The 26,329-nt window shown below is 39.3% G+C and overlaps 2 protein-coding genes and 1 long non-coding RNA gene across 3 annotated transcripts in view; 2 read left to right on the top strand and 1 right to left on the bottom strand.

The window, feature by feature from the left end:
* The window catches only part of LOC145467895 (uncharacterized), a 195,093-nt gene that overhangs the window by 83,774 nt on the left and 84,990 nt on the right, over window positions 1–26,329 (bottom strand). The gene's annotated exons all lie outside the window — the stretch shown is intronic.
* Window positions 53–15,309, top strand: LOC145467655 (uncharacterized). Its single transcript, XR_014042088.1, has 3 exons — window positions 53–822; window positions 5,295–5,367; window positions 13,509–15,309. It is a non-coding gene; the product is annotated as an uncharacterized LOC145467655 (long non-coding RNA).
* Window positions 21,298–24,785, top strand: LOC145467836 (uncharacterized). Its single transcript, XM_081451445.1, has 3 exons — window positions 21,298–21,510; window positions 22,557–22,780; window positions 23,503–24,785. Exons 1-3 carry the CDS (start codon window positions 21,467–21,469, stop codon window positions 23,859–23,861), a joined length of 627 nt encoding a protein of 208 aa, XP_081307571.1. The 5' UTR covers window positions 21,298–21,466; the 3' UTR covers window positions 23,862–24,785.

Raw genomic sequence — 26,329 nt, 5'->3', positions numbered from 1 at the left:
GATAATGTCCAAGGACGATTTCGCGCCCTAATGGAGGCTATAGCTGGTTTTCACATGACGTCACTAGAATTCGAACTACAAAACTATTGATCTTCCTGAGATTTTACTTAAATGATGTATAAGAGCAGCTGAAAACTAATACTCATACAAATTTTCGCTCCGAATGGGTTTTTGGTTTTGTGATACACTACGCTTGAATTTCTAAACTTTTGCGTGACGTGGCATTTACGTGACGGCCTAGATTCGGGGAACTTGGCTATCTGAACAGTTCATGTCTTAGAAAAAGTATTATTTTTATGTTTTAGAGTTTCTCGAGGGATAAATTCACGTTTTTGTAGCAAAACTCAGTGACAGATGTTTCTGTTGGTTTCCGGCCGCCATGTTGGTGCCCATACGGATGGGCACCAGCATGGCGTCTCCATACAAATCTCCATAAATTTGGGTAAAAAATTTCTCCGCATATCTCGCATAAGAAAAATTGCTGTGACCAGAATTTTGGCGAGAGTCTTTGCATATTTACTTTCTTTCATTTCCCAGATTCTGGACTATCTATTGACCAGTTTTGACTTTTATTTTGATCTACTTTGAATTGCGTGACACTGAAAACCAAGCATTGTTTTCATTACGATTTGCTGTGCGGCCGCGCGACCCGCTATTTGCCCCGGCCCCAACTTTCGCGCGGCCGAACTGAGCACAAACGTTGATCGCTCCACTCGCCACAGGCAAGAGTTTAGCATGATTTCACTAGGCGATTTCACTATTCCTTTGCTTCAAGATAGGTTTGTTATTTGTGTACACTGATATCGCAGCTTATGATCACAGGTAAGCATAACTTGTTTGATTTCAACAAAAGCGGCATAAATTCGTAAAGCTAAGTGAACGTAGCTTGCAATTATTTCTTCACCAAGGTTTTGCCGGTAAGATTATTTTCTGTGATTGATTCACAAATAAGTTTGCTACAATAATGGAAGTTATGCTCGCCTTTTGATCGATTTCGGCTTGTCTCGTGTGATTTCAATAGCTCAAAAATTTGTTATTTCTTAAACAGTCCCTACCATTCTACTCCTGAAGAAAGTAAAAACCGAGCTCACTAGTTTGGCTCCAAGTCCAACCAATTAGTACGCAGGCAGCGGGTGCGTTCCTTTGGGGTGATCTGGATCAGGACCAGTGATCCAAGATCACTCGGATCGTGTTGCGTCAAAGGAGCCGATGAATCCGTGACCTGAGTGGATTCATCGGCTCCCTTGATGCACCATGATCCGAGTGATCTTGGATTACTGATCCTGATCCAGATCACCTCAAAGGAACGCACCCTTAAATAAAATATACATGTAACAGTAGCTACAGTGTACCTCTGTGTAGATTGTGTGCACAAAAATGGGTCAGTCTTGCTTGCTCGAAAAACTTTTGAATGTATAAACAGAACTAAAACAATAGTACATGGATGTCATATGATTATTTTATTGATTTATAATCCTAAATTCATTTTCGTTGATTTAAAAAAAAGTAGCAAGGGTGACTAACAACTTGCTACAAGTAAAGTGTAAACTATTCTGGCTTATGTTATGCGAATTGAAAATTGGTGAAATTATGAAAGTGTTGAATATGCGGAAGCACTACAGTGGTGAAAAGCCAGATGCAAAAAACCAGTAAGAACTCAATCAGAGAAAAACTGGAAACATCAAACCACTTTGAACACCTCACTGGAAACTCTGGAGTTTAATTTATGGTCAAAAGAGCTATGATCCTAGGTGAAACGCAGTGTAATCAGAAAAATACAACTACGCAATATTGTAGTGGTGAAATGCCAGATGCAAAAAACCAGAAAAAACTCAATCTGAGGAAAACTGGAAACATTCTCCAAACCACTACACCTCACCAGGAACCTCTGGAGTTTAAAGGTCAAAAAAGCTATGATTAATAATCCTAAGTGAAACACCTTGTAATTAATTAATACTGCCATCTACACAAATATATAAATAGTGGTGAAATGCCGGATGCGAAAACCAGTAAAACTCCTCACCCGGAGAAAAACTGGAAACATATTCTCCAAACCACTGCACCTCACCTAAACCTCTGGAGTTTAAAGGTTAAGAAAATTCTAACATGTACTTGTACTTGTTTAATCACTGTCAAAAATAAATGAATGAAACTAAGACCTATTGTAAGTAATAACAAAATAATCCCAAGTAATGCACAGAACTGGTCAGCATCAAGTGAAGAATAATTATCTCTCGAGGATACCTGGTATAAATGATAATTTACACATGTTCTGTAACATCATGCCTAGCATATCAAAGATTCATGTAACTTGCTGCAAAAACTTGAGTGAGATTGTGAGAACTTCAACCCACATACCCTAACCCTCACCCAAATCCCCAATTGTTCACCCCGACCCAAACCCTAATCCCTCACCCTAACCGTCAAGTCCCAAGTTCCCAAATGGTCCCCAACCCCCCAACCCAAACCCTTGCCCTTAACCCCCACCCGAGCCCAATTCCTGGCCCAAACCTTAGCCCTTATCCCTAACCAAAATCCATCTCCCTTGGCACCCTAAACCCCCAATCCATCCCAAATCCCAAACTTTTAAGTTCTCACAAACTAACTTCCACGTTTGTAGCAGGCTAGTCACATAAAAATGCATCATGGTGGATTCTATTTCTTTACCAAAAACAATAACGACTTCTCTTAAATGACAAAAGTAACTTGCTTAACATTGCAAAAAGCCTAGGGCCTAACAGCTGACCAGAACATGTACTTTACATTGGCTAGTTAACATAAAAGTTTCTTTTCAGCAAAGCAATTTTTAATTTAAGTAGCAGCTAGACTTGAATTTTAAAGGAGATTTGAATCATGCAAAAAGGCTTTTAATTTAATTTTTTTTTCCAGTCTAAACTGGAACATGTAGAACTCTCCATGAGTTATAAGAGCATTAGTTGTTGTTCAGGGTTAATTGTTATGATCAGCTTAGCTTTGAAAGTTAATCATGAAGAGTTCATGATGTCCAGATGTTTCCTGGCTATTGAATTTCCAATGATTAATCTGGTGATTTAAAATTCAAGCCTGGCTTCAATGGTCTTGATATTCACAGACTGACAGAAATCAAGTTATTGAATATGTAATCAGTAAATGGTGTCCAATTTTGCCAACAAGCTTAATTGTCATGTCAGTATCTTTCTCTTCAGAGGACAAATCTAATCACATACAGACACGAGTCTTGACATCAAATGAAATTCTAATTTGTAAGAACTCTGAAGCTATTCTTATATCAAAAAGAATAACTTTCCAGAATCCATTTTAAAAATTATAGCTTCCTGTAAGCTATAATTTTTGAATAGAAAAAATTCATCAAGCTATTATTTTGAAATAATTGCATTCAAAGCTATCATTTCTTTAATGATAGCATCAGGCAACTATTTCTTAATAATGCTTGACTGTTGTTTTTAAATAATAGCATTTTAAGCTATTTATAAGTCTTTAAATAAATAGCTTTGTTGCTATTATTTGTAGTAAATAGGGATATTTTATTAGAATTTTCATTTGATGCACGACACAAATCTGTATGTGACTATGCTGTCCACTGAAAAGAAGTACCATGACAAACATAATGTTACTAGATAAATAATTTATTAATTAAATATAAACTTGTCCTCCTGAACACTTTGCATTGTCTTGATTATCATGGTCTCCTGACATCTTCCGTGATTCATCAAGTTGCTTGTCCTTTGTGTGATCCAGTGATTTGCCTTTCTCCTCTCCAGCATGAATCATCCACGATTGTCGGCTGAAAATAACCAAAAAATATCACACTATAATAACTGCACACCAAACTTTTGCAAGTTAATAAATGTTTCTCAGACTCATTACTTGGACATACACACTGTAGATGTAAAATTGTGTCACTAGGACTGCCTTTAACACATACAATGTTTCTGCATAGGAATAAATTTCTTCCCTTGCTTGAGAAATATTAGATTTATGGTTCTGTAGATTCTAAAGATTTTAACAAATCATCTGTGTACAAAATTGCATAAACTTTAGAAATTAATTTAAAGTAAACTATGTTCATGACTTGAAGAGTAAATAATAATTATAAATTATAATTTTCAATTTTTATTTTTCACTGAGTACTTAATACAATGTAGGTGGGAAACAAAACCAGGTGCCACTGGCCATGTAAAGTGGCTGGTTATCATTAACAACATAACAGTCTTAGGGAAAATATAAAAAAACAAACACAAACTTACTCTTCATATGTTGTTGAATCTCCATCACGAGTCCTATGATTTGCATTAGGTCCAGCTCATGTAAATTTTGATGTTTAACCATGGCCTAAGAAGAAAGAGAGTGTCGTTATACTTGATGTTGCTGCCATCCTCTCTAGCTTATGCTTGTGCTTGTGTACACATTTATTTATTGATTACTGATGGTTAGTTTTGAAGGGGACCTGTTTTTGTCAAGAAAAATATACTAACTAAAGGGCTTCAACTGTACATGAAAAAGAGTGCAGCCTTTAAAAAAGGAAAGAGCAATTAGCAACATGGTTGACAAAGTTTGGGGTCACTGATATTCAAGGGGAAAATTATTTTTATGGCACTTTGAATCTTTTAACTATTTTCAGGATTTCTATTTTAAAAGTTGATCCATAGTAACTGGAGATCAAGGTCTTGCTCTGTAACAACTTTATTATTAATAACAGTTCTTGGCACTTCTGTCAACACTGACATAGTTTGTCAGAGTATTAGTCAGAAAGGTCGGTCAATTAGCTACATGTACATGTATATCTGAGTGATTTCAAGGTTTTCACCTGGATTCAGGCTAAGCTAGTGACCTTAAACCCAAGGGGGGGGGGGGGGGGGCTCTTTTAAGGCCAGGCTGGGCACATGGCCCAGGTGCTGGCCTATCTCCTGGTGGTCTGCTGGCGGCCAGCTGTCAAAGGCAGCGGGGAGGGGAGGGTGTCTTGTACTGACATCCTCTGCTAGCCAGACCTAGTGTTCATTGTGAAATAACCTTGATATTGACCGTGTTTCTGCCATTTTACTCAGTTGTTTAACCTCTTTTGAGGCTTCTGTTTTGACATGGCCCTGCTGGAGTGGTCCATGCCACGTGCATGCACGAAGGGCCAATCCCTTAGTCAGGGGGGAGGGGTTGGTGGTCAGAGGACTTCTGGCCGGTGGGACTGTCTTTGAGCCAATGCGGGCATGTTTTTTCTCATTTGGTCAGATATAATTACATATTTCTTACCTTCAAGACCAGAGTTAAGCTGGAGCTTTTTGTTCATCAATTCCTTTCAGGTTGATCTGACTGGGCTGCTGTGTTCTTTCACCTCTTATGACTTTGGCATCATGATCAGCTACATATTGACAGGTACACAAAATGAAAGTCCTTTTATAAGCAGGCATCTCAGACAACTTTTTACATGGTTGATCTAAAATGTGGAAGAAAAGCAATCAGAAATTAATGTCATTTTCTATATCTCTTTGACTGTCAATAAATACTGGACAGGTATTCATTAGTCAAGTCTGATCATTTATAATCTACTGTAGTTCTAGTCTACAGATGACAATATTGTACAACACTTTTAGAGTGAATCAAAATATTTCAATTCAGAGCACCGAGTTTGGGCAAAGTGTTTTTTGCCACTAACTTTTATGATTATGCTCCTCCTTTTTGATGTTGAGGCCAACTTGTTTTATTGTTTTGACATTTAGAAGAAATAAATAATTGACCAGGAACATTATTTACTTCTAAGACATGCATTTTGTTTACATGTACATGGAGAGGAACAAGTTTTGCCTTTTGGGTAGTGGTACTACCTTATACTTGTGTAATATAAAGTGATTACTGACCATTATAACTCGATGTAGCATTCTTGACTACATATACACTGTACCTGACTTGACTGGCTTTCAAACTTGAGCTCTGTGGTCCTAGTTGGTCCCGACTGCTCTGTATAGACAGACCCACCTTCCTGGTTGGTCCTGATGGTCTGACTTGACTGCTCTGTATGGGCTGACAGATCCACTGTCCTGGTTGGTCCTGATGGTCTGACTTGACTGCTCTGTATGGGCTGACAGATCCACTGCCCAATCCACTGTCCTGGTTGATCCTGATGATGGTCTGACTTGACTGCTCTCTATGGACTCACAGATCCACTGTTCTGGTTGGTGCTGATGGTCTGACTTGATTGCTTTGTATGGGCTTATGGTTGACATTTTCTGCTGCACATGGTTGCTGAGGACTGTAACTCTATAGCACACATCACTTTTCATGATAGTACAATTATATGAAATAAATCATACAATCATGTGAACTGTAGCATGACTGAAATTCAGGCCTGCAATGAATTTCAACCACCAAGTTCATGTGCACATCCTAGGATTTATTTCATTGATAATAATTTATTATGTAGTCATCTTTTCATGGCCTGAATAATTGTACAAAGACATGCTCCCAGCAGCTTTGTAGCTCTGATTGAGCAGTAGAACTGCAGTCCTATTTCATGGGTTTGAATCCCATTGTAGCCTCAATGTTGTTTTGTTTTTCCTTTTTTAAGAACTCACCAACTTTTGTTACATACTAAGTTCAAAGAATTTGCTTGACCTTTCCTTTCGCATAATTCTTTTGGTGTCAGAATTAAACAGTCATTGCATAAAAACCAGAGGACTTGAACATCAGTTCCTTTTTACGATTTCAAAAATCAAGTATATCTGGTAATTGACCTGCTCCTGAAGTGGCTTACGATGTAATTAAATTTGCCCTTGGAGGTGTACAAGACTGCAGTCTAATATGAGTTTGAATCCCATTCAAGCCTGAATTTTCAATTGAAAATACATGTGTGTTCACTTCTGCTAAACACGTTGCTGGCTGACCTGTCTTTACATACAAACCTACTTCAGTTCCAAACCTGGAGAAAATTATGAACAGCATTAACTTTGTGACTCAGACAATTTTCATCTTATACACCTGTAAGACAATTGCTGGTGTAAGTCACCTCAAACACTCCCAGTGGATCCTTCAGCTCAGCACTCAGTGGAGCATTTTGATCAGCAATTTAAACGTTATAGGTTTGAATCCCATTGTTGGCTTGCATGAATACATTTTGTTACTTACTTCCTCAAATGGCATATTGTTTTAATTTGAACTTATATTGTTAAAATGGGAGAAGAATGATTTTTCACGAGACATGCAGACAACTGTTGAGAATAAATTAATTAGTATAGTGCAGCAGGTGGGGTTTGAGTAATAGAAGGCAGAAAACTCCTGTCAGAGAGAGAACTGTGTAGAGTATACACAAGCAACAACAGCCTAAATCACTGTGAAGAGAGAAAGGACATGTACATGTAAAGACGCTGTTGGAAGACAACAAACCAAAACCAGACCTCAGGTCAAGAAGGCCATCTTGTTCCAGTCTGTTGGAAAAAGTATGCCTTGCATTTTGAAGTTCTCAGCAGCATCAAGCGCTAGTGAGGCCTTATATGACACCTGGTCATGAAAGAGACACATATAGGTGAGGTGAAGCAAAGCCCTAGAAAGCAAGGAAATAAAGCTGGAGAAAATCTGTGTGCTCTTTGAAAGCTAAAATATGTGAAGTGAAACTCCAGGACAATTATTGTGCATGTTGTAAAGCACTAATTTGCAGGAGGATGTTTAATTTTAAGCATCCTGAAAGGTAACAAAACCGTAGACCTGTTCTTTGTGAGGTTGAACAGTGAGAGTTAAATCCTGTAAGAATGAAATAATCATCAATTCTTGATATGTCAGGGGCAGGTGAGCGTTCTGTCTTTTAATTAATGGTGTTAAGCCTGATATACTGTTGAGAGGAGAAAAGCTAATATTGGTGAACACTGTTTAAACCAGTGTTGGAATAAATTATTACAAGTCAGTGCAGGCAAGGCTTTAAAAGGGCAGATCCAAGTTGCAAGTCCACAGGAGCAAGCAATTGAAATTCTCTCTTGTGTGCAGATCAGTCATGGCAGGCATTTAAAGCAGACATCGAATAAGAGCAGAATTGTACAATCTAGTTGGGGGTAGAGTTTATTCCATATTTTTTGAAGTTGGTTTTTCAATAGAGGAAGGTGTCATAGAGTAGAGAAAGGTTTCATGAGATGATTCCACTGAAGATTACTTGATGTGTTGTTCTAACATGAAGTCCAAATTGTATCCAGGTGTAGATTGTAAAATGTGATGTCACAGCAATATTGCTTGATTGACTTTAACTGGTAAACCAGGAATTGTGTACAGTATAAAGTTATGAAGAAAATGGTCACCACATGACTTCAAGCAAAGTCAGCTTGGAGGGTGGAACCAGTGAAGAAAGATCTGCAGCCTTGACGAAAAAGGCTTCTGATCCAGGATATATCACTGATGCCCTTTAATATTTCAGAGACAGATAATTAAGATACAGAACTGAAAGCAAAATCCTACATGTGATTTCGGTACATTGTGATTGGTTGAGTCTTCATCGCGAGAGGAGATGATCAAGCAGTGCCAATGCTGCAATCAATGATGATGAGGATAACAAGTGAACTAGAAGGAACCACTTTTTACTTCTGCAAGTTGGTGCTCCATGTTAGCCTCTTAAAGCAATGCAGACTGGGAGTCAATAGTAAGAATTACTGTAAGTTGGAAGCTCTGGAGGAAACAAAAGATCCCACTCCTTGATTCACAACTTTGCAATCACCAGGAAGAAAACTTAAGATTTTACCGGGGCATAATTAGGAACCCAGTTATCGTGGGTCAAGCTGAGCACTTTCCTATCACAGTAGCAGGGTAGTGTCCATTACAGGGTGCCCAGGTCTTTTGTCTCTCTGACACAAAAGACTAATGATAGCTTTTAGCCTAGCCATGAAGCTAGACAGCGATGAACAACTACCAAGCATTCAGACATTTTGAATTCAAACCAGTTTATGACGGCGATGTTTCAGTGGTTAGAGAGTTCACTGCCATTTGATTAAGCAGATCCAGTGTCTATCTTGCCTTTTTTTTTCTTCCAAAGTTCCTTTCTCAGTGATCTTTCCACCCAGGAAATGTGCAGGATGTTGTGAGTAAGCTGTAAGTTTGCTATTTATTGGTTGCAAAACACAAATGTCTTCCAGGTCACTGAGACACACGAGCACCATTTTGAATTTGCAGGCTGGTTTCTTTTTTAGATGTGCAACTTGATCTTTGTAATTAACTTGCAGTGACGTTAGATCTCCTCACAGGTCTAAGATAATCTTCTGATCCACCATCAGGTCCATTGTTTACAGTAGCTCCACCACCTTAAGAATAGGTTTTGGTGACACACATTTGGTTAATGTTAAAGGATGTGACATCTCCAGCAAGCTCCTTGCCATCTTGAATGAGATCTCTGATGTCCTCCGGTAGTGCCACTTTTGCAGAAACATGAGTCAGAGCTGTTCCACTTTTGAGTGCTCATTGCAATCTAGGGTTGCCATGGTGTAATGGTCAGGGCCAGAGTCAGTCAGAGCAATGTAATCTGGAAAATCATGCATTGTCCAAGTTGTCTTAATTAAACTGAACTATAGCAAACACGAAAAGTAACAAGGGGAAGTGGCTTTAAATAAGCTTCGTGCTTCATAAGCCATACCTATACACCCTGTAGTTGAGTGTCAGCACAAAACTCTCTGGTTCAGAGGTAGCTGCATTGTGAATTGTTGGTAGTCTTTGAGAAAAGGCTTTGAATCAAACAGTGGTCAGGAGCTCATTTAAGTATGGAGAAATATTTGACTTTCCATCGCAGAGCACAAGCTATTTGGTTGCATTATTATAGCCTGGTATCCACATAATTTTTGGAAGATTTCATCACAATGAAGCACTCATTGAAAGCATCAGCAAAGCAAATACAAATTTGCAAGTGAATAATAACATAGGGAGACCAAGTTCTACAATCTGTTAGAAAGAATTAGGGACCATGTGAAGCTTCAGATCAGCAGTTGCACATAGTTGTTTTGTGAAATGATTGGATGTGGACTAAATATTATTATAAGCTTTTGCAGTCTGTTGTAGAAATGTGAATGATCACGCTGTTTTTTTTCCGAGTAGTCTCTATTCAAGCAGAGATCTGTGGTCAGTCAATAACAACTCCTTTAAAGTGGTAGAGCATAGAGCGCAAGCCAGGGTTGTCATAAAGGTTTGAAGTAGGTAGATTTATCGTTGGAGTCTTGGTTGGAATCCTCTTTGCCCCTCAAGAAGCACGCACTTGAACCATAGCTCTCCACCAGACTCTGTTGCTTCCATTCAGTTTGGCCTCACTCATGTCTTCCAATGCTCTCCAGCTCTTTTGTCACTGTTTGTCTGCACAATTGTTTTGGTCTTGGAGTAGGTGGTTAATTTTGCCATCATTTGCTAAAGAATCAGACAAATACCCAGGCACGGCACCCAGCCAAGATCACGAAGTACATAGCAATTGTATTTTGCCAGTGGGCTACTTTTGTCAATGCTGCCAAGCCCTTGGGATCAGGGATTTCATTAGCGTTTTCAGCAGGAGGGTAAGTGGTTTTCACAGGCGGGGAAAAGCTTCCTGCTTGATGGTCAAACTAGATGGGCAAAATTGTCCACACAGCCACTCAGTTTGCCTGGTACCCGGCCCTTAATGACACCCCTGTGGGGTGCAGAATTTTTGCCTCAGATAGCCGTATGCCATGCAGCACCTTTTAAAGTGATGATCAGCAAATTAAAGCAACCAGAAAGAGGTACTGGTACCAGAGGATAACCAAGCTCTACATTGTCAAAGAGAAAGACTTAAAGCTCAACAGCTGCTCAGAGGACTTCCTTGTGTGTTGGTTTGATGCGGATGACAGCCAGTTACAATCAGAATCGAGTGTGTGAGTGAGTGCCATTGGACTGCCTACTAAGCTCATGTGGATGACGTAAATTACATCATCCACGAGCAAAAAGGGAACAGAGATAGATGTAAAGTTGTTGTGCAATCACATTGTTCCATGGATATAGCCTTAAAGCAACCTCTGAGATTGCAGATAGAGTTCACATATTACAGTAGCCTATTATTTGCACAAGCATAAGCCACTGCAGTACAGTGTTCTGACCTGGTATCCATGCATTAGAAGTTATCGCAATGCAGTACACATTAAAACCATCAATAGAGCAGAGACTGAGTCACAGAAAGACTTTTTGCCCCAGTGTGCACAGTGGAGGTTTTGTTTGTCCAGAGCTGATAATTTTTCAATGTCAACTCGATCACCAGGTTAGCAATGTGGTCCTTTTGATGATAAGTAAGGAGTTTGTGTGATTGTCGTGGTACCTGTATTCCAGTAGGGAAAAAAATATTGTATACTGAAAAAAGTCGCACTCATCTATTGTGATTGTGTGGGTGGGATAGTCCTGAAAAGGACTGTTCTACTGAGCCTCTTAAAAGACTAAAGTTTAAGGTCTTTGTCAGAGGATTAGAAATTGATGTCAGTTCATTTGAATGTACAACCAGTACATGCACAAATCATGGCTAGAGGCCATCACTCACTACCTGCAGTCTAATGGACTGTGGATAGGGACATACAGGCAACAAAAGCAAACCATGAAAGAAAACGCGATTCCTGGGCAGTTTAAAGCATGATTACATTATTGGACTTGTAGACTTCCCTCTTCGGTGAGGATGAAGATCCCTTGCACAGCTTCCCCAATGTAGACAGCCTCAGTTAATCAGCAAGTGGAATTGTGCCAACATCACACCATGTTGGAGGGCCAAAAAATGCTAGCTACATCCTTTATCAGAAGCCATTTGTAAGTGCTGGCATACACTGAGATTAGTCATATTGTCTACTCCTCTGATTTTGAGGACTGTAGTGAACTAATATATTTAGCATGACAAAGCTTTTTCTCAAGTGCAAGCTGGAATGTGGCCACTGCGATAAAACAAGTCATTGGGGATAAGGGAGGGGTTCAAATAAGGCCCTGCAATGCAGTGGCCATCAAACAACCCAACACTCCTCTCACAAGAATATTTCATGTCCAAATGGCAAACACACACTGACAACCAAAGAGGCACCCTCAGACCCCCATTTATCAATAAAGATGCTGGACAGTGAAGACTCACTTGATGGGTTTCCAAGCTTACCAGAGGAAAGATAATTCTACATTGGCATCCAAGTCTTCCTGAGAGACTTCTTAAACAGAGCAGAGTGAAGGAATGATTGCACAGCATTCAAACAACCCCTCGTATCATCAAAACAAGAAGTTCTGTGTAGTACTTCTTTCACTTCAGATCTCCTCACTTGTTGCTTTCAGAGCCCTTGTCTGTTTCTCCCCACCAGTTCCTTTGAAATGGATTTGACTGTTTCAAGTGTTGGTGTGTCATACTTCTTTGCATTCAGGCTGTTTCCAAGTACCCTAAACACCAGTTTAGCAGGGAAACATTTCTCCATTGGGACCATGCTTCTGGAGGTCATCTGTGTTGTTGGCTGCTTGACCTCGAGGCTGTTGTTCCAGTTGTTTCTGGTTATCCTGCTCCTAGCAAAAGTTAAAACTACACACCATTGAGGGTAAATACATGTGGAATTCAATTTTTTTAAACAAATTTTGAAGTGACAGACAATTATCCTGGTGCAATTGTCTTTTCCATACTGGTGAAAAATGTTGTCCATTATTTTTCTCATCAACAGACAATTGGGCATGTTGCATCCTTCCATTTTTCAGTTTTACAGTGAAAAATTGTGTGTAATTTGAGCCCCTTTGACAGACAATTGGCTTATAAGCATCTAAAGGCAATCATTGGCCTTTTTTTTATTTTGTTCAGACAAACTATTATCATCACTCGGCATATTTTGCTGCTGGGAAATGTCATTGGGAATTTTGAATTAATTTAATCTCCTGGCAATTGACCTTGATCATCTCTTCCTCTGCAAACAATTTGAATTGATATTAAATAATTGAACTATTTATACAGGGTACCCACATCAGTTTTTTTAACTGTTATCAATGTGGGCCCTGTTGTTTTGAAATAATGATAAATGCACTGTTTGTTTGATGCTGATAAGTGGCATATGATCGATTTGAGCTCCTCGACAGACAATTGCGTGTACCTGGTAAAAAATGACAGTCAATAGTTTAGTAATGATGATAATTGAAAAATAAATAAACTAAACTTTTGACCTCCTGTATCCACAATTGATGGTGAAAAGTGCTGTGTAGTTTGATCTCATTTCAGACACTCTACCTTGAGTATATGATGTCAAATAAGACATTTAATTTGTAAATGTCATAAATAAAGGCATATAATTTGGCCTCCTTCGCAGACAATTGACCTTGGAATTTTTTTATCATCTTGTGCCTTCGAAAAAATGGCACCGTCAGGTAATAAAATTTCAGCTCAAAAGCTCATCGACAGATAATTCATGAAGTTTCATTTTTCGTTTGGGCAAAGGACATGATGGTGATGATGACTGACAATTCATTTCTTAACTTGCTTAAACATGATCCATGTTTTAAAAAAAAATGTGTCAGCAGCTAAATGGCATGATTGATTTGTCTCTTTACCTGCTTTTCTTTAGGTCACATTTGAAGAGGCTCTTTCCTTGTGACTGGTGTCACTGGCTGTGTTGAGGCTTCCTGGAAACTTAAATGAGAGCAAAAATGTTATCATGTTCATGTTCCTATTTATGCATGTATAACTTACCATCTTCTAAACAAACATGATCCAAAATCCTCCTGTACACTGACAGATGTTAATTTCATCTAGACCAATTTTCCACAAGTCCCTTCCTTAAGCATCTGTGATGTCGTTGTCCTCAGAACCACTTTGCACATATCTATATTAGGCTGCACAATTCAAGTTATAACAAATAATGCTCCCGAAAATGAGCTAGCCCCCGAAAGTAGGCCAGAAACACCTGTATTACTCACCTTATTGTCAATTTTTTTTAAATGTGCAGTCGGTTGCAAGTGTGCCCCCGAAAATGGGCTCAGTGTGGATTAAATATGCCAAGTAACTTGCCATTGTCAAAAGTCCTGAAATTGCAAATGGTTAGTACTTAATTAATCTTGTTTTGCATTGTTCAACAACAATGCTTCACGCAATGCATAATTGCATTAAATTAATCTTTAGTTAGCTATTTAAGGTTAAAAAAAGACACAGAGACACAGTTTTGTTGGATTTATTGTTTCAAATATGTTACATGTTTCCTACATTATCCTACATTAAAGTGGGCGTGCCCCCGAAAATGGGCTGAGTGCGGATTAAATAAATATTCCAAGTAACTTACCTTTGTCAACATTGGTTCCTGAAATTGCGAATAGTTAGTACTTAATTTTTCTTTTTTTGCATTGTTCAACAACAATGCTTCATGCTATGCATAATTGCCTTAAATTAATGTTAGCTATGAGGTTTTAAAAAATGACACAGACACAGTTTTGTTGGATTTATTGTTTGAAGTATGTTACATGCTTCCTACATTATCCACAGGACCTAATTAAGGGGACGCGCATTCCTAGGTGAAAAATTTGACATCCTAAGAAACCTCAAGTGTTCTGTGTCAGTAAATGTCGACACGCCGAAATGAACACTTAGGGTGCCCCGGATGGTACATGGGGGTTATTAGCGGCTTGCTAACAAGTTATAGTCGATACCAAGCCTTTATTTGTAAATTAGCGCCAATTGGTGTTCTGAGTCGAAAGCCGAACACTAGCTGAACCGAAAATTGAATCCGAAAGCAAAGTTTGTCGTCCTTGAGTTACACCACGTACCTGATGCCAGGGTGTAGAACTTGCCCTACCTTACATGGGTTGCTGTTAGACACCAGTGTTCCTTCTGCTCTCCATGCTCATCAGAAGATTGGCGATGATTTAAGTTATGAAAATTTGGTGGGCAGCTGAAACTGCCGTGTCAAGACAATTGGCCTAAAGTGTTTCAAAGTGAAAACAACTGTATGGGCCATTGTTGAAACTTGAAAACTGACAACCTTTTGTTTGTTGGAGTAATAATTTAGCAGACAGTTGACAAACTGCCACAACAAGACAATTGGCTTAAACCCTACAATGTACACAATGGCCCAGAATTTTGACTGACAGTTGTGAAGCTGTCAAAATATGATGTCAGACAATTGGCCTAGATGTATGCAAACAAACTAAACTGAAGTGTGTGTATCGTCCCCTATATTCCCTCCTAAACTGCTTTGTAGTCCTGGCCTTAACTATTAGCTAGAACTAGAGTCAAGCTACTAAGCTGCATAGGAGTAGCAAAAACAGCCTTCCTCCTTTCAGCTGAATGACCTGAAATCTCCAGCCATCTACTTTTAAGTCATGTCTGGTTGAACCTTTGGACCGAAATGGTTTTACTGAAAAAAAGGTTTTTTGAAAAATTTTGGTCGAAATAGTTTCACTTGATCACAGTCCCTGTCATCAAGTAAAACATGAAAAAAAGTTTTTATTGCGCAACTAAGCGGGAGACGAAGTGCTGAAAATGTCGAGCCGAAGTGGATGCCGAAAATATCCACATTGTAGAGCCAGCGTCCAGTTAAACAAAGTCGAATCTTGTCCGAATAAATCCTTGTAGTAGACCCAGCGTCGAGTTGAAGAGTCGAATCGTGACCGAAATAACCTGAAAAGGAACCCAATGGAAAAACCTTAAGGGAGGAACCACCCAAAACCTTGGGACCCAACTAACTAACCTAACTACATTAAGTTAAGCCGAATCAGAGGTTTGTTGACCTCTGGCCGAAATTTGATGTTAAGGTTCATCCAGAGCTTTACAGTATTTTAAAACCTCCCCTACCAACCCACAATCAATGTTACCAACCAACTGCATATGTTTAGATATGCAAAAAAGCCTTCCTTCAGAATCTTCTAACTGACTCGTTCCCACTCTCCTCATCTGAGTAAATCGTAAGTAGCAGTAGACAATGGGAAGGAGGAAAGAGAAGAGGTTACTTCTTCTTCCACACCCTTCCATTATCCTTGCATCTTATAATGTCCCCATCAGAGTTGATCGGGTCAGAGTCAGGCCTGGTCTTGCGCAGGTGGACTGTATGGTGCTGAAGTGATGAATCCAGGATTTTCCTCCTCCAAGATCAAGAAACACTAAAACAAAAAAGATAAGAATTCTAGACAAGGTGTAGTAGTAACAAGTTTGCTCTAGAAATTGCAAGACATTACACATAGAGTTAGAAACAACTGACTGACTAAGTTCTTCGAGTTCCAAGAGGAGCAAAGGGTGTGACTCCAGGTAAAATTTATTTATTACATAAATTATTGAACAAATCTGTTGTCAATGTGTCTAAAATTGGTTTAATTTATTTTTATGTGGGAAAGAACATCACCTAGACAAATGGGAAATAATTTTCCAAAATTCGCTTTTTAAAGTTACAGTGCAGTTAATTTAGTAACCCTTGAGTTTCAAATTTTTCCGCGAACTTTCGAAGGGTTTACTCCTGTAGTCACGAAACGTAACTCTTCTTTGCAACTAGAACTAAAAGCACATTTCTCGATTCAACAACTATTACGAGTCATCATTTTTCACAGAACGATAATCAAGTTATTTTTTCCTTACATGTAAACACTATTTACCAAATCATGTCTGTCTCGCGCAATTCGCAACAACTGAAATATTCAGAAAGGGTGCGGAATTACAGTCAAAAACTGAAACGGCCGAGGCTAAACTGAATTATCTATACAGAAATTTAAATTTCTGAAATAAGCATTGCAAGCGAAGTAAAACGAAAACAAGATCTCTGAACAGCAAGATCCCCCAAAAAATGCGTTCATGCAGTACAGAACATTGTTTACGAATTTTAGGTGCAACAGAAAATTTGGTTAATTATGGCGACATTCTGAAGAGATTCCCTTTTACTGGCGGAATTTGGAAGCAGCAATAATAATTCAAACGATACGTTGAGCTAAATCGCGCCATGTGTTTAGTTATTGAACAATTCAAGAGAATGATTCTAGAGTTACTATTTTAATAATGCCGACAACGGACTGTAAAATAACTAACTCGTCACAGAAATTAGGTAATTTACCTTTAATAAAAACCATGGCTTGAAAAAAAAAAATTTAATTCCGCGAAAAACGCAAAACCACATCAGAAACATTTTGGAAACCAGGCACTGTTTTAGTTTGGCGGCAAAAGTAGCGCTTCGCGCGGGAACTCTCCAGTATTTCCTCATTTCTGGAATTTCAAGGGAATTTCGTAGAAAATATTGCACAGAAAAATAATTTCAGCTACTTTTTTTAATTTGACTTAAGTTTAACAAGAGAATTACGTTTACCGGTCGATTTGTGAGCTGTCAACATGGTTTTTAATCCCACATGGCGAGAGCGCGTGTACAGCAACTACAATTTTGTGTACGGAGGTGTACGGACCAATGTTTTCATTTTCTCCGGCAAATTCTGTGTGCAAATACAAAATTATAGTTAGTCACTAAAGAGAAACTACTTGGCACACAAAATACTGTGAAGGGAAATGTCCGTGAGCGGAGAAAAACGAGTTTTCTTCCTCGTAAACGGAGAACACAAATTCGCGCATGGAGCAACATGTTATGTTATTTTGAAACATTTTGCAGCCTGAAACAATAATGCACTCACATGTTTGTCCCATTAAGGTTCTCGTAACTAGAAGAATGTCGCTGAAGCTGGTTACACCGTCAGTTAAGTCGGTGAAGAAGAGAAATTCCAAGCTTTTTCAGGAAGAAATGTTTCACGTCCTTCAAGCTAGATGTTTGGCGGGGAGTGAAAATTTTGAAAGCTGCGCGTTTTTCGCCCGCACATCACGTGATTAACTTCTCTTCGCTGATTGGCTTGCTTCGTAGCACTTGCTTTCCTAGCTTACGTCATAGACTACTATTGACTCTCAATTTCATGGAAAAAAGCCATTTAAACAGTTTGAAAACTGTATCTTAAAGATGTTTAAGAAAAACTAACTGCGAATTCTGTGAATATTTCCTACTTTCTCTCGCTATCCAAGACTATTCAGTAAACTTTCAGGGACAAAGAGGTCCGCGAAATTGACTCATATTTATCCACCTGGGTTAAATCTGATTTCTTATTGGCTCCCTGACCCACGTGGGTTAGGTCTGATTTCTGAGTGGCTTCTTTGATTACTCTGGCTTTTCAATGGTTTTGATAAGGGTTTCTTGAGGTTCCTTTTGAGCAAACACTCCAAAATACCGCGCACAAACTAGAAGTTTTAAAATGAACTCGCGGGTCAATTATAAACCTCATTAAATTTCTTTACTTTTTAGCGCAAAAATCACAACACAAACTGTTCAAAAATTCTGAGTTTATGGCAAACCTCTGCACTATATTTTCTGCAATGCAAAGGAAAGGCGCCCGATTGGAGAAACTCCCAAGCACGCGGAAATACAGTCCCTTGTTATATAACAACAGTTTATAGTTCAATCTAATTAACGAGCGCTCCCATTGGTTGATTTATGGTCACGTGGCAATGGCTGAATCTAAATCGTCTCTGGAAACATAGAGATTCGAAGGAAAACATAACTGTTTCCCTCGGGATCAGTGCATATCTAAGGGCTTAATTTGTATTTTCTATGTCGTTGAAGTACGCTAATATAACCAGGCGTCCGCTCACAGGAAGTGCTCGTAAAAAAGGCTGGTTTTCACTAGCGACGAAGTCGTAGTCGGAGTCGGAGTCGGAGACGAAAGAGTGCTTACGACCTAGTGAAAATCGAAAATCGGAGTCGTAAGTGGAGTCATAATCTCGACAGAATCGGAGTCGGAAGAATCAGAACGTTTTCATTTCTTCCGATTCCGTTTACGACTCCGTCGCTCAGGATCTAGTGAAAACAGATTGTCGGAGTCGGAAGCAGAAGCGGAAGAACAAGCCAATCACAAGGCCCGGAATCGAGAATTGTGATTGGCTTATTCTTCCGCTTTTACTTCCGACTGCGACAATCTAGTCTTCACTAGTTCGTAAGCGACGGAGTCATAAGCGTAATGGGTGTTCTTCTTCCGACTCCGTGGGTTTGATTTTCACCAGATCGTATCGCTTTAAATGGTAGCCTACGTGTAACAGTACCCACCCCCGAGGATAAACGTTTCTTCTTCGGGTTGCAGGTACGGCTGCACGTAGGCTACGCAAGGGAATAGTCAAAATTTTTGAAACGTAAAACTCCTCCCGGTGAAAGGCTTCCCACCTTCCCCCCCTCCCCCTCCCCCCCAACTTCTACTCTCTCTCTCTAACTCGATAAAACCTCCTGAAACACAGTAATCCCACCGGGTTCACAGAAGCTTATGGATGCATTTTTTTTGCTCAATTTTGTAGTCGTTATTGCCGTTATTGCCTCGCCTAGGATCGATAACCAGCCGCTGTTCGGGAAAGGAAGCGCGCGCTGTTCAGGAACACTGGACTCAGGAGAGCAGTGGAAATGGAGCCTACGACTTGCCTCGCGAGCTCGCTTTTAGAAAAGAACACATGTCTGTGGACAAACCAGTCTTGTGGGTCTCATCACCCATCAGGTCCTCCTGTGGTTTTTGAAGCCTGCAGCAGGTGGTTTAGCGGGGCAGAACCCTGATAAAAATCCATAGAATGATTGATGCGGGCGCGTCTCGCCTGCCTTGTGTTTTCACGCACCCCTTGTTTGTCACAAACGTTTTTTCTCTCGCTTCTCGCTTGACGGACTAATAAAAAGGCGCGGAACTGACTGTACGGTCCAGAACATACAATTCCCTGGCCTACGCTTTTAACACAAATGGACGGAAAGGACAGACTAATCCCAAGTAGCTTGCTTACTTTCCACGCGAGATTGAAAAGGACCGTGCGTGTAATTAAGGGAGTGGAGACCTGAGCACTAAGGCAGAAGCAAATATTTTTTCAAATATTACTTGCTCGGCGCAGTGGCTTTGCGACCCCTCAGTCTCTTTATTAACAGCACTGGGGGTTGACTAAGCTTACAAACACCGTTTTAGCAGTAGATCTCATCATCTTGAACCAAGGAGCCCATGTCTTGAAGTAGTCCATGACTGACTCTGAGAAACCATTCCATTTCCTCAACACTATGTTAAAAGCCATGTCCTAATTTATCACTTTAAGTTTTCAAGTAGTTTTTCTCCAAATTCCCGGCAGTTTATAACCAATTAACTTTACACAAAAACGCAACCCTTATCATGTTCCAGATTTTTCTTGGTCAGGCCATGTACATACCTCAACTCACTAAAGATAAGTCGAAGAGACAGATAAATACAACAGATAACAAAAAGTAATTTTCCATAAGTGATCGATGTAACAAGCTGCTGGCAAGTATCTTGAAAAAAAAGGAATGGAATTTGTTTGGAGACTCCGTTGCCGGGTTACTTTAATGTAAGGAGCATGTGACGTCGACATTCTTTGGTGCATTGAAAATATTCCAAAACGTTTTCTAATTTTTAAAATTTTTCGTGCCATCTTTGATATTGTCGGTGAATATGTGTAACGACAGAAATTAATAATCCTGTCTTTGACATGGAAAATTTTCACCCTATTGTGATTGGCTCTAGTATTTTTACAATCGGTTTGACCTTGGGCTTTCGAGGAAATCAGTAAATTTACATAATTATCATCTTTCACCTTGTTACTAAAATTTTGAACAAAGACATTTCACCTCGGAACTGTAAACAAGAGCCCAGTGAAGTCTCCCAATCTCGATTAACCCAGTGTGAAACGGCAAGCGTTTGTAATAGGTCACGAAAACATGAAGTCGGACAAGTACATTTGTCGAGTACGATGCATTGATTAAGCCACAAGGATTCTAACACCAATAACAGATAACATACAAAACGAATAAGCTATATCATAGAGTTTTTCTCGACGTTTTGACGAAAGTTCAGTTTAAATAATTAATCGTACGTATAATGCATGTTGGTCGCGAGGTATATGTATACTAATTGAATTTTCAGGAAACGCACTACCTACAAATTTAAAGTTCCGTGTTTTTCAGGAGTAACAAGATATTGGGGCGCGACCGCCGCTGGCATACATGTCGAAATGAGCTTCTATATCGCCGAAGAGTGAAATCAAAATAATTTCGGTGGGAAAAGAAAACAAGAAGCGAAAAAAGCACCAATCAACGTTTGAACAAGTAAGTTTTTAAGCCACTCTGTTTGAGTAATTATTTTAAACTGATCTTATAAAGTAAAGTCAGTTACAACCAAATGTCAAACTTATAGGCTTATAAGAGTATTATGAGTATTTTTAGTTTTAACCTAAAGACATTTAAGAATGTTATGCTTCTTTTGAATATTTACATACACTACTTTAATACTCTGCAGATTCGGCAGTAAATTATCAATTTTGTTTTCGTGCGATTTTTTTACCTGGGGAAAAATTGACTTCCCTACAACTAAATTATTGTACATTAAAATTTAAAAGCGGAGAGAAAAAGCGAAATGTATCTTAACTTGTATGCTTTCTGCGTGAGTAGGAAAAAGTCATAACGCTCGCCCATTCACGTGGGTGTTTTTCAACGTTAACTTCCAGTAACGCTAATGAGTATGTGTGTGTTTTTGTTTCATTGTTTATTTTATGATCCTAACAGCAGACGCCGGACCCCGGTTCCGATTTGTGGTGTAAGTTAGCTTTTCGTTTTAGACATCATATCCCATCATTAATTTTCCATTATTTACTATTATTTTATCCTTAAGATCCCTCTGCAATGAAACTCCATAAATTGTAAATTATTAAAGATCAAAAAGAGAGGGTCTCGATAAACAGCGGGAATCGAAGGGCACTTCTTTGGCCGAATGACTTATGGATATATAATTATCACAGAGGTACTACATCCTCTGTAGGTGTTCAATAATGTTTTGACCCCACGACTTAGCTTGCTGATACCGCTCGTTTTTGAAGTTCTTTCTCTTTACAGTAGGTGCAGTAAATTAATCCAAATTGATTTTTTCAATATATTATTCCTAATTTCAGTATTTTCAAATGCTACATGATTAAATATTTGACCAACATTCCTTCTGATTCGTGGTTACCATATCAGAGTTGTAAAAAAATAAGGACTTGCTGCGAAAACAGTAAATGTTATTAGACCTTACTTGCAGTCCACAGATTGAAAACAGTGTGTATTGCTAGAACGTTCTTCGCTTTATTGTTGGCACAACGAATCAGCATGAGGTATAAAATTTAATGTCTGTTGTACTGACATGCCACCTGATAGAGAAAAACATCACCCATCAGCGCAGTTGAAGTCGTTTATGTAAACCCAACCTTATGGCTTTGTGTTTCATGTAAACCTTAGAGTACAGTAGTGCTTCTTTTGCCAGCCTTTGCGCGCGGCGAAACTCCAAGAAGCTAAAAACAGAAAAGGGCATTTTTTCGTTCTCTGTGTAAACCTTGTCAACCCCCCATTGTTCTAATATCATTCAAAAATAAATTTTTAAGTATATAGCTCGTAATCCGATGTCTGTTTCACGAAAATTTGGGATCATTTCAAACACAAAAACCACAAGCGTTTTTGAATGAACACGGATGTAGAGGAAATGGTCTAGATTTTGTTTTGGCCTTTAATTTGTCGTGGAACTTGACGGTTTTCCATTATTACTATTTTTTTCTATGCCTAAGTAAACTGCTACTATGTTTAAATCTGAGTATATGTTTACAATTACAGGGTTTTACTACAAAGCATGATAGCAGTGGTGATAGGAGTGGCTCTGTTTATGACAGTATCACAAGCGGATGAAAAATGCAAAGGAGGAAACATCAATCAACATCTCTGTCAAAAGACATGTAACTTGACCAGTTGCTCGTGTGATATGACTGATATTTCCCCCTTCACCAGCTGCGCACAAAAGTGCCATTTCTTCTCTTCTTGTCCTAAAATGATTTGTTCTGGTAAGCCGGATGTTTTTAGACTGTTGACAGTCCCTCTCGAAATTCAGCAGGGGTTATGAGGCTTTACCATCCTTGTCTAGTCTTCTTCCCTCCTCTGCCGTACCGCGCTTTTCTCGCCTTCTGATCCCTAATTGGCCACGGCCACACCGCCTTTTTGCGTTCGCGATGGCTAAACACTCGTCTAAATGACCTTTAGAGAAAAAACCGGCTGCCAGCAGTAAAAGTATTTTTCTATGTAAAGAGGGATACCCTCAGTATTTAGTAATTCGAGCTCAAGATCTAATTCGCGTACGAGCACCCTTCCCCAAGGTGCTACTGGTATTCAGACCCTGTTCACTGGATGCTACCTAATAGCGTTTCAGATGGGAAAGCTTACCCTCCCCTCCCCCACCTCTCTTGCATATAAGAAATCCCGAGGCTAGATTCCAGAGGTCTAAAGTAAATCAGTGTATTGCGTGGCGAATCTTAAGAGGGGGTAGGGGGCGGGGGGAAGAGGGTTGAGAAGTGAAGAAGGACCTTTCTTGTTCGGGAAAGGTATAATTGGGTAAAGGTGGAGCAGTTTTTGGTCCATATTTTAACGGAATTTTGGGCTCTCTTGACTTTTCCAGTTATTTTTCAGCGAAAAGGGGTTGATGGGAAATGGCAGAATCACTTGATCCACCTGCTAGTCCTTGAGGCGAACCCTTTGCCATAACTAACATGTATTTCTTCTGTTTCGTTAGGGAGACATGGTTGTTCGCAGAAGTGCTTTTTCGGTCACTGTAACATGGAATGTTCGTCTAGTCAGTTCTGCTCACAGTCATGTGTATGGAGAGCCAAATGTGTTCAGATCACGTGCTCATCGGCTATTTGTCACCAGGTCTGCGCAAACTGTACTATGGAGTGTACCAGTGGAGTGGAGAGGTGCGATCAGATGTGTCTTGGGGGTAGATGTGAGATGAAGTGTCAAGCAAAGCATTGTAAAAGACAATGTTTCAAAGGAAGATGTAATTACATCGGGCGTTCACAGAGTAAAGCATCAGTTCTGCAAAGTGAGACGTTAGCTGTTCTGATCGCTTGTGTAAGGCTCTTAAGCTCATAGAGAACATGATGTAGTGATAAAGATCAAAGAGACAATCAATCAATCAATAAATCATCAATCTATTAGTGTCAAAACGTGGGCTGAGGTTGCCCTCCAGATCCGAGCCAGAGGCTCAACCTTGATCCCAGACTCTCTGTTTCTCTCTCCTTTGCCTGATTTCGACAAGGGACGCAAAGGAGAGAGAAACTGGGATCAAGGTTGCTGGAGGCTCGTGTGAAGCTGATGTATAAAACGCTTGACAATAAGTAGAGTAAAATAACGAAACATTGAAAAGAACTAATGTAAGTAAATATCAATTAAAAATAAAATATGTTAAAAATATTTAAATATAAATATCAGTAAAAATACATAAATGCTTCACCCACAAACGCTGGGAAAAAACCAAGTAGAGAATAGTAGATATACAACTCAAATAAATATAAGAAAATATTACACTACCCCAATATTAAGAATATGGCGATAAAATTCCTAAGATTTTAGCGTCATAGCTTGAGGCATAAAAGGGTGAGTGTAATGCTGGTAGTTATAGAGGTGTTACGTCACGGTTTGCACTTCTTGAAAAGTTCAGCCTAATTTTTTCAAGTTCGTCGCTTGTAATCCGCGTTAATCTTCTCCAACCGTAGCTATAATTGTTCCTTTATGTTTTATTAATATTTTTTTAGTGCTTTTCATTCTTAGTAAACTACTATTTTCAGGTGTCCTTCGATTTAAAGGTAATTTTGTACGCGGCTAAAATAACTCAGAATGCTGTGCCTGAGCTCCTTTAAGGCTACGCTGCATGGTTCAGTTTAAGACTTATTAGAAGAAAATTAATTTGTGATCTATCATATTAAAGTTTATATAGACTATATTATTTGGTACAACCATACTAACAACTCATATTAGCCAATTAGTTTAAGAGAAAACATAAGGCCAAGGATTTCAATATTAAACCTTCAAAGATTTCATCCCTTTTGTATCTGAAAAATTAGCTAGAATCTAACAACATGGGAGATTTTGTAAATAAAGTATTAAAATGATAAAATTAGAAAAGTAATTTGAGATATAAATCTGAGAAAAAATAAAATGACAATGCAACCTCGACCTGCTGATATGAAAATGGGGAGAATTACCAAATGGTTAATACTCAGGACTTCTGACCCAGTCCAAAGAAACAGAAGCTATAACTTTTGGACGCAGAAAAGTCGAGAGAGTGGTGTTAAAGGTTTAAAAAAATAAAATTATCAAATTAGTTGCTTCGTCGGGTAAGTTTACTTCGGTTTTGAATTCAACAAGATCCGATGAAATAGGCCCTTTTCGTCTCCCTAAAGCCGAACTATGCTTACGTAAAATATTTTCCCTGTGTCGCGATTAGCGGTCCCTGGGGAGGAGTACGTGACTTGCCATAAGGAGGTTTGTGTCACGATATAAGCTGATATATATTGCGCATTTTATTGACACTGGAAGCTCACGAATGACCCCTTACCATGGCTGTCCGAGATAATTTGCAACTTTCTTCCCGCATTCGACCCTTCGTGTGGAACAAGCCGCTTTGTACACTTCCCGCCGGAACGTCAGATTTCTCTACGACACTCACAAAAAAACAATGCTGTGAAAACACTCCACAAATGACAAATATCCTCTAGAATATAGTTACGATAACTTTCACGGCAGGTCCCACAAGATTGATCTCGGTGGGAGAAGGATTATCCTCCGTCACCGAGCCCAACTTTGGAAATTGGAACGATAGTCTGCAGAACAGGCGGATTAGCGGGGCAGATAGCGAAACGCTAGAGCGAAACGCGACACACGCTAATCCGCCTGTTCTGCAGGCTATTGGAACGACGGTCTAATATTCAACTCGCCACACTTGCGCGGAAGAGTTCAGCGGGCCCCTTAAATAGTAAAGCCTTTTCGAAAATACTTCGAGTACAAGAAAATTGTTGACCGTGTTAGTATGCTCAGCTGAAGATGATCATCCTTTCTTGGTTCAGCATAAGACAAAATCCGCAGGTAACGTGTGAAGCGAGTACAGATAGCTGCAAATGTCTCACGATATTTGTACTCTGAGAAAACGGCTTGATACAAAAGTGCCAAAAAGCTTTAAAGACTGGATATTGGAAAAGAAACCGTCGAATCTCTATTGGTCGGTGTTTCTTTCTGCCCGTCAGTTGGGCTACTCGTGAAAATATGCAACAATAACAAAATGTCTAACAATATATTCGTTTTTGATTTCGGCTGAGAAGTCTACTTCACCGCCGCCCTCTCCGTTGAAAAACGAAGACTGGGTACGACTCTGAACGTGATTAGTTCTGATTGGTTAGTTTCCGTCACGCGTGACTTGTCCCGCCATTTTTTGAGAGAACATTTGCAGATCACGAGGAAATTTCAAATTCACGTGACTGAAAAGCTTATCTTTCTTTTCTTCTCGAATCTGTCAACAGTTTGATGCCATTCTTCTTTGATTTGTTGAGTACAACGTCTTGAAG

The sequence above is a fragment of the Orbicella franksi genome, chromosome 14 (assembly GCF_964199315.1).
Source record: "Orbicella franksi chromosome 14, jaOrbFran1.1, whole genome shotgun sequence".
NCBI lineage: Eukaryota > Metazoa > Cnidaria > Anthozoa > Scleractinia > Merulinidae > Orbicella > Orbicella franksi.
Note: the sequence above shows the minus strand (reverse complement) of the source record. Positions and strands in the feature narration are given on the sequence as shown.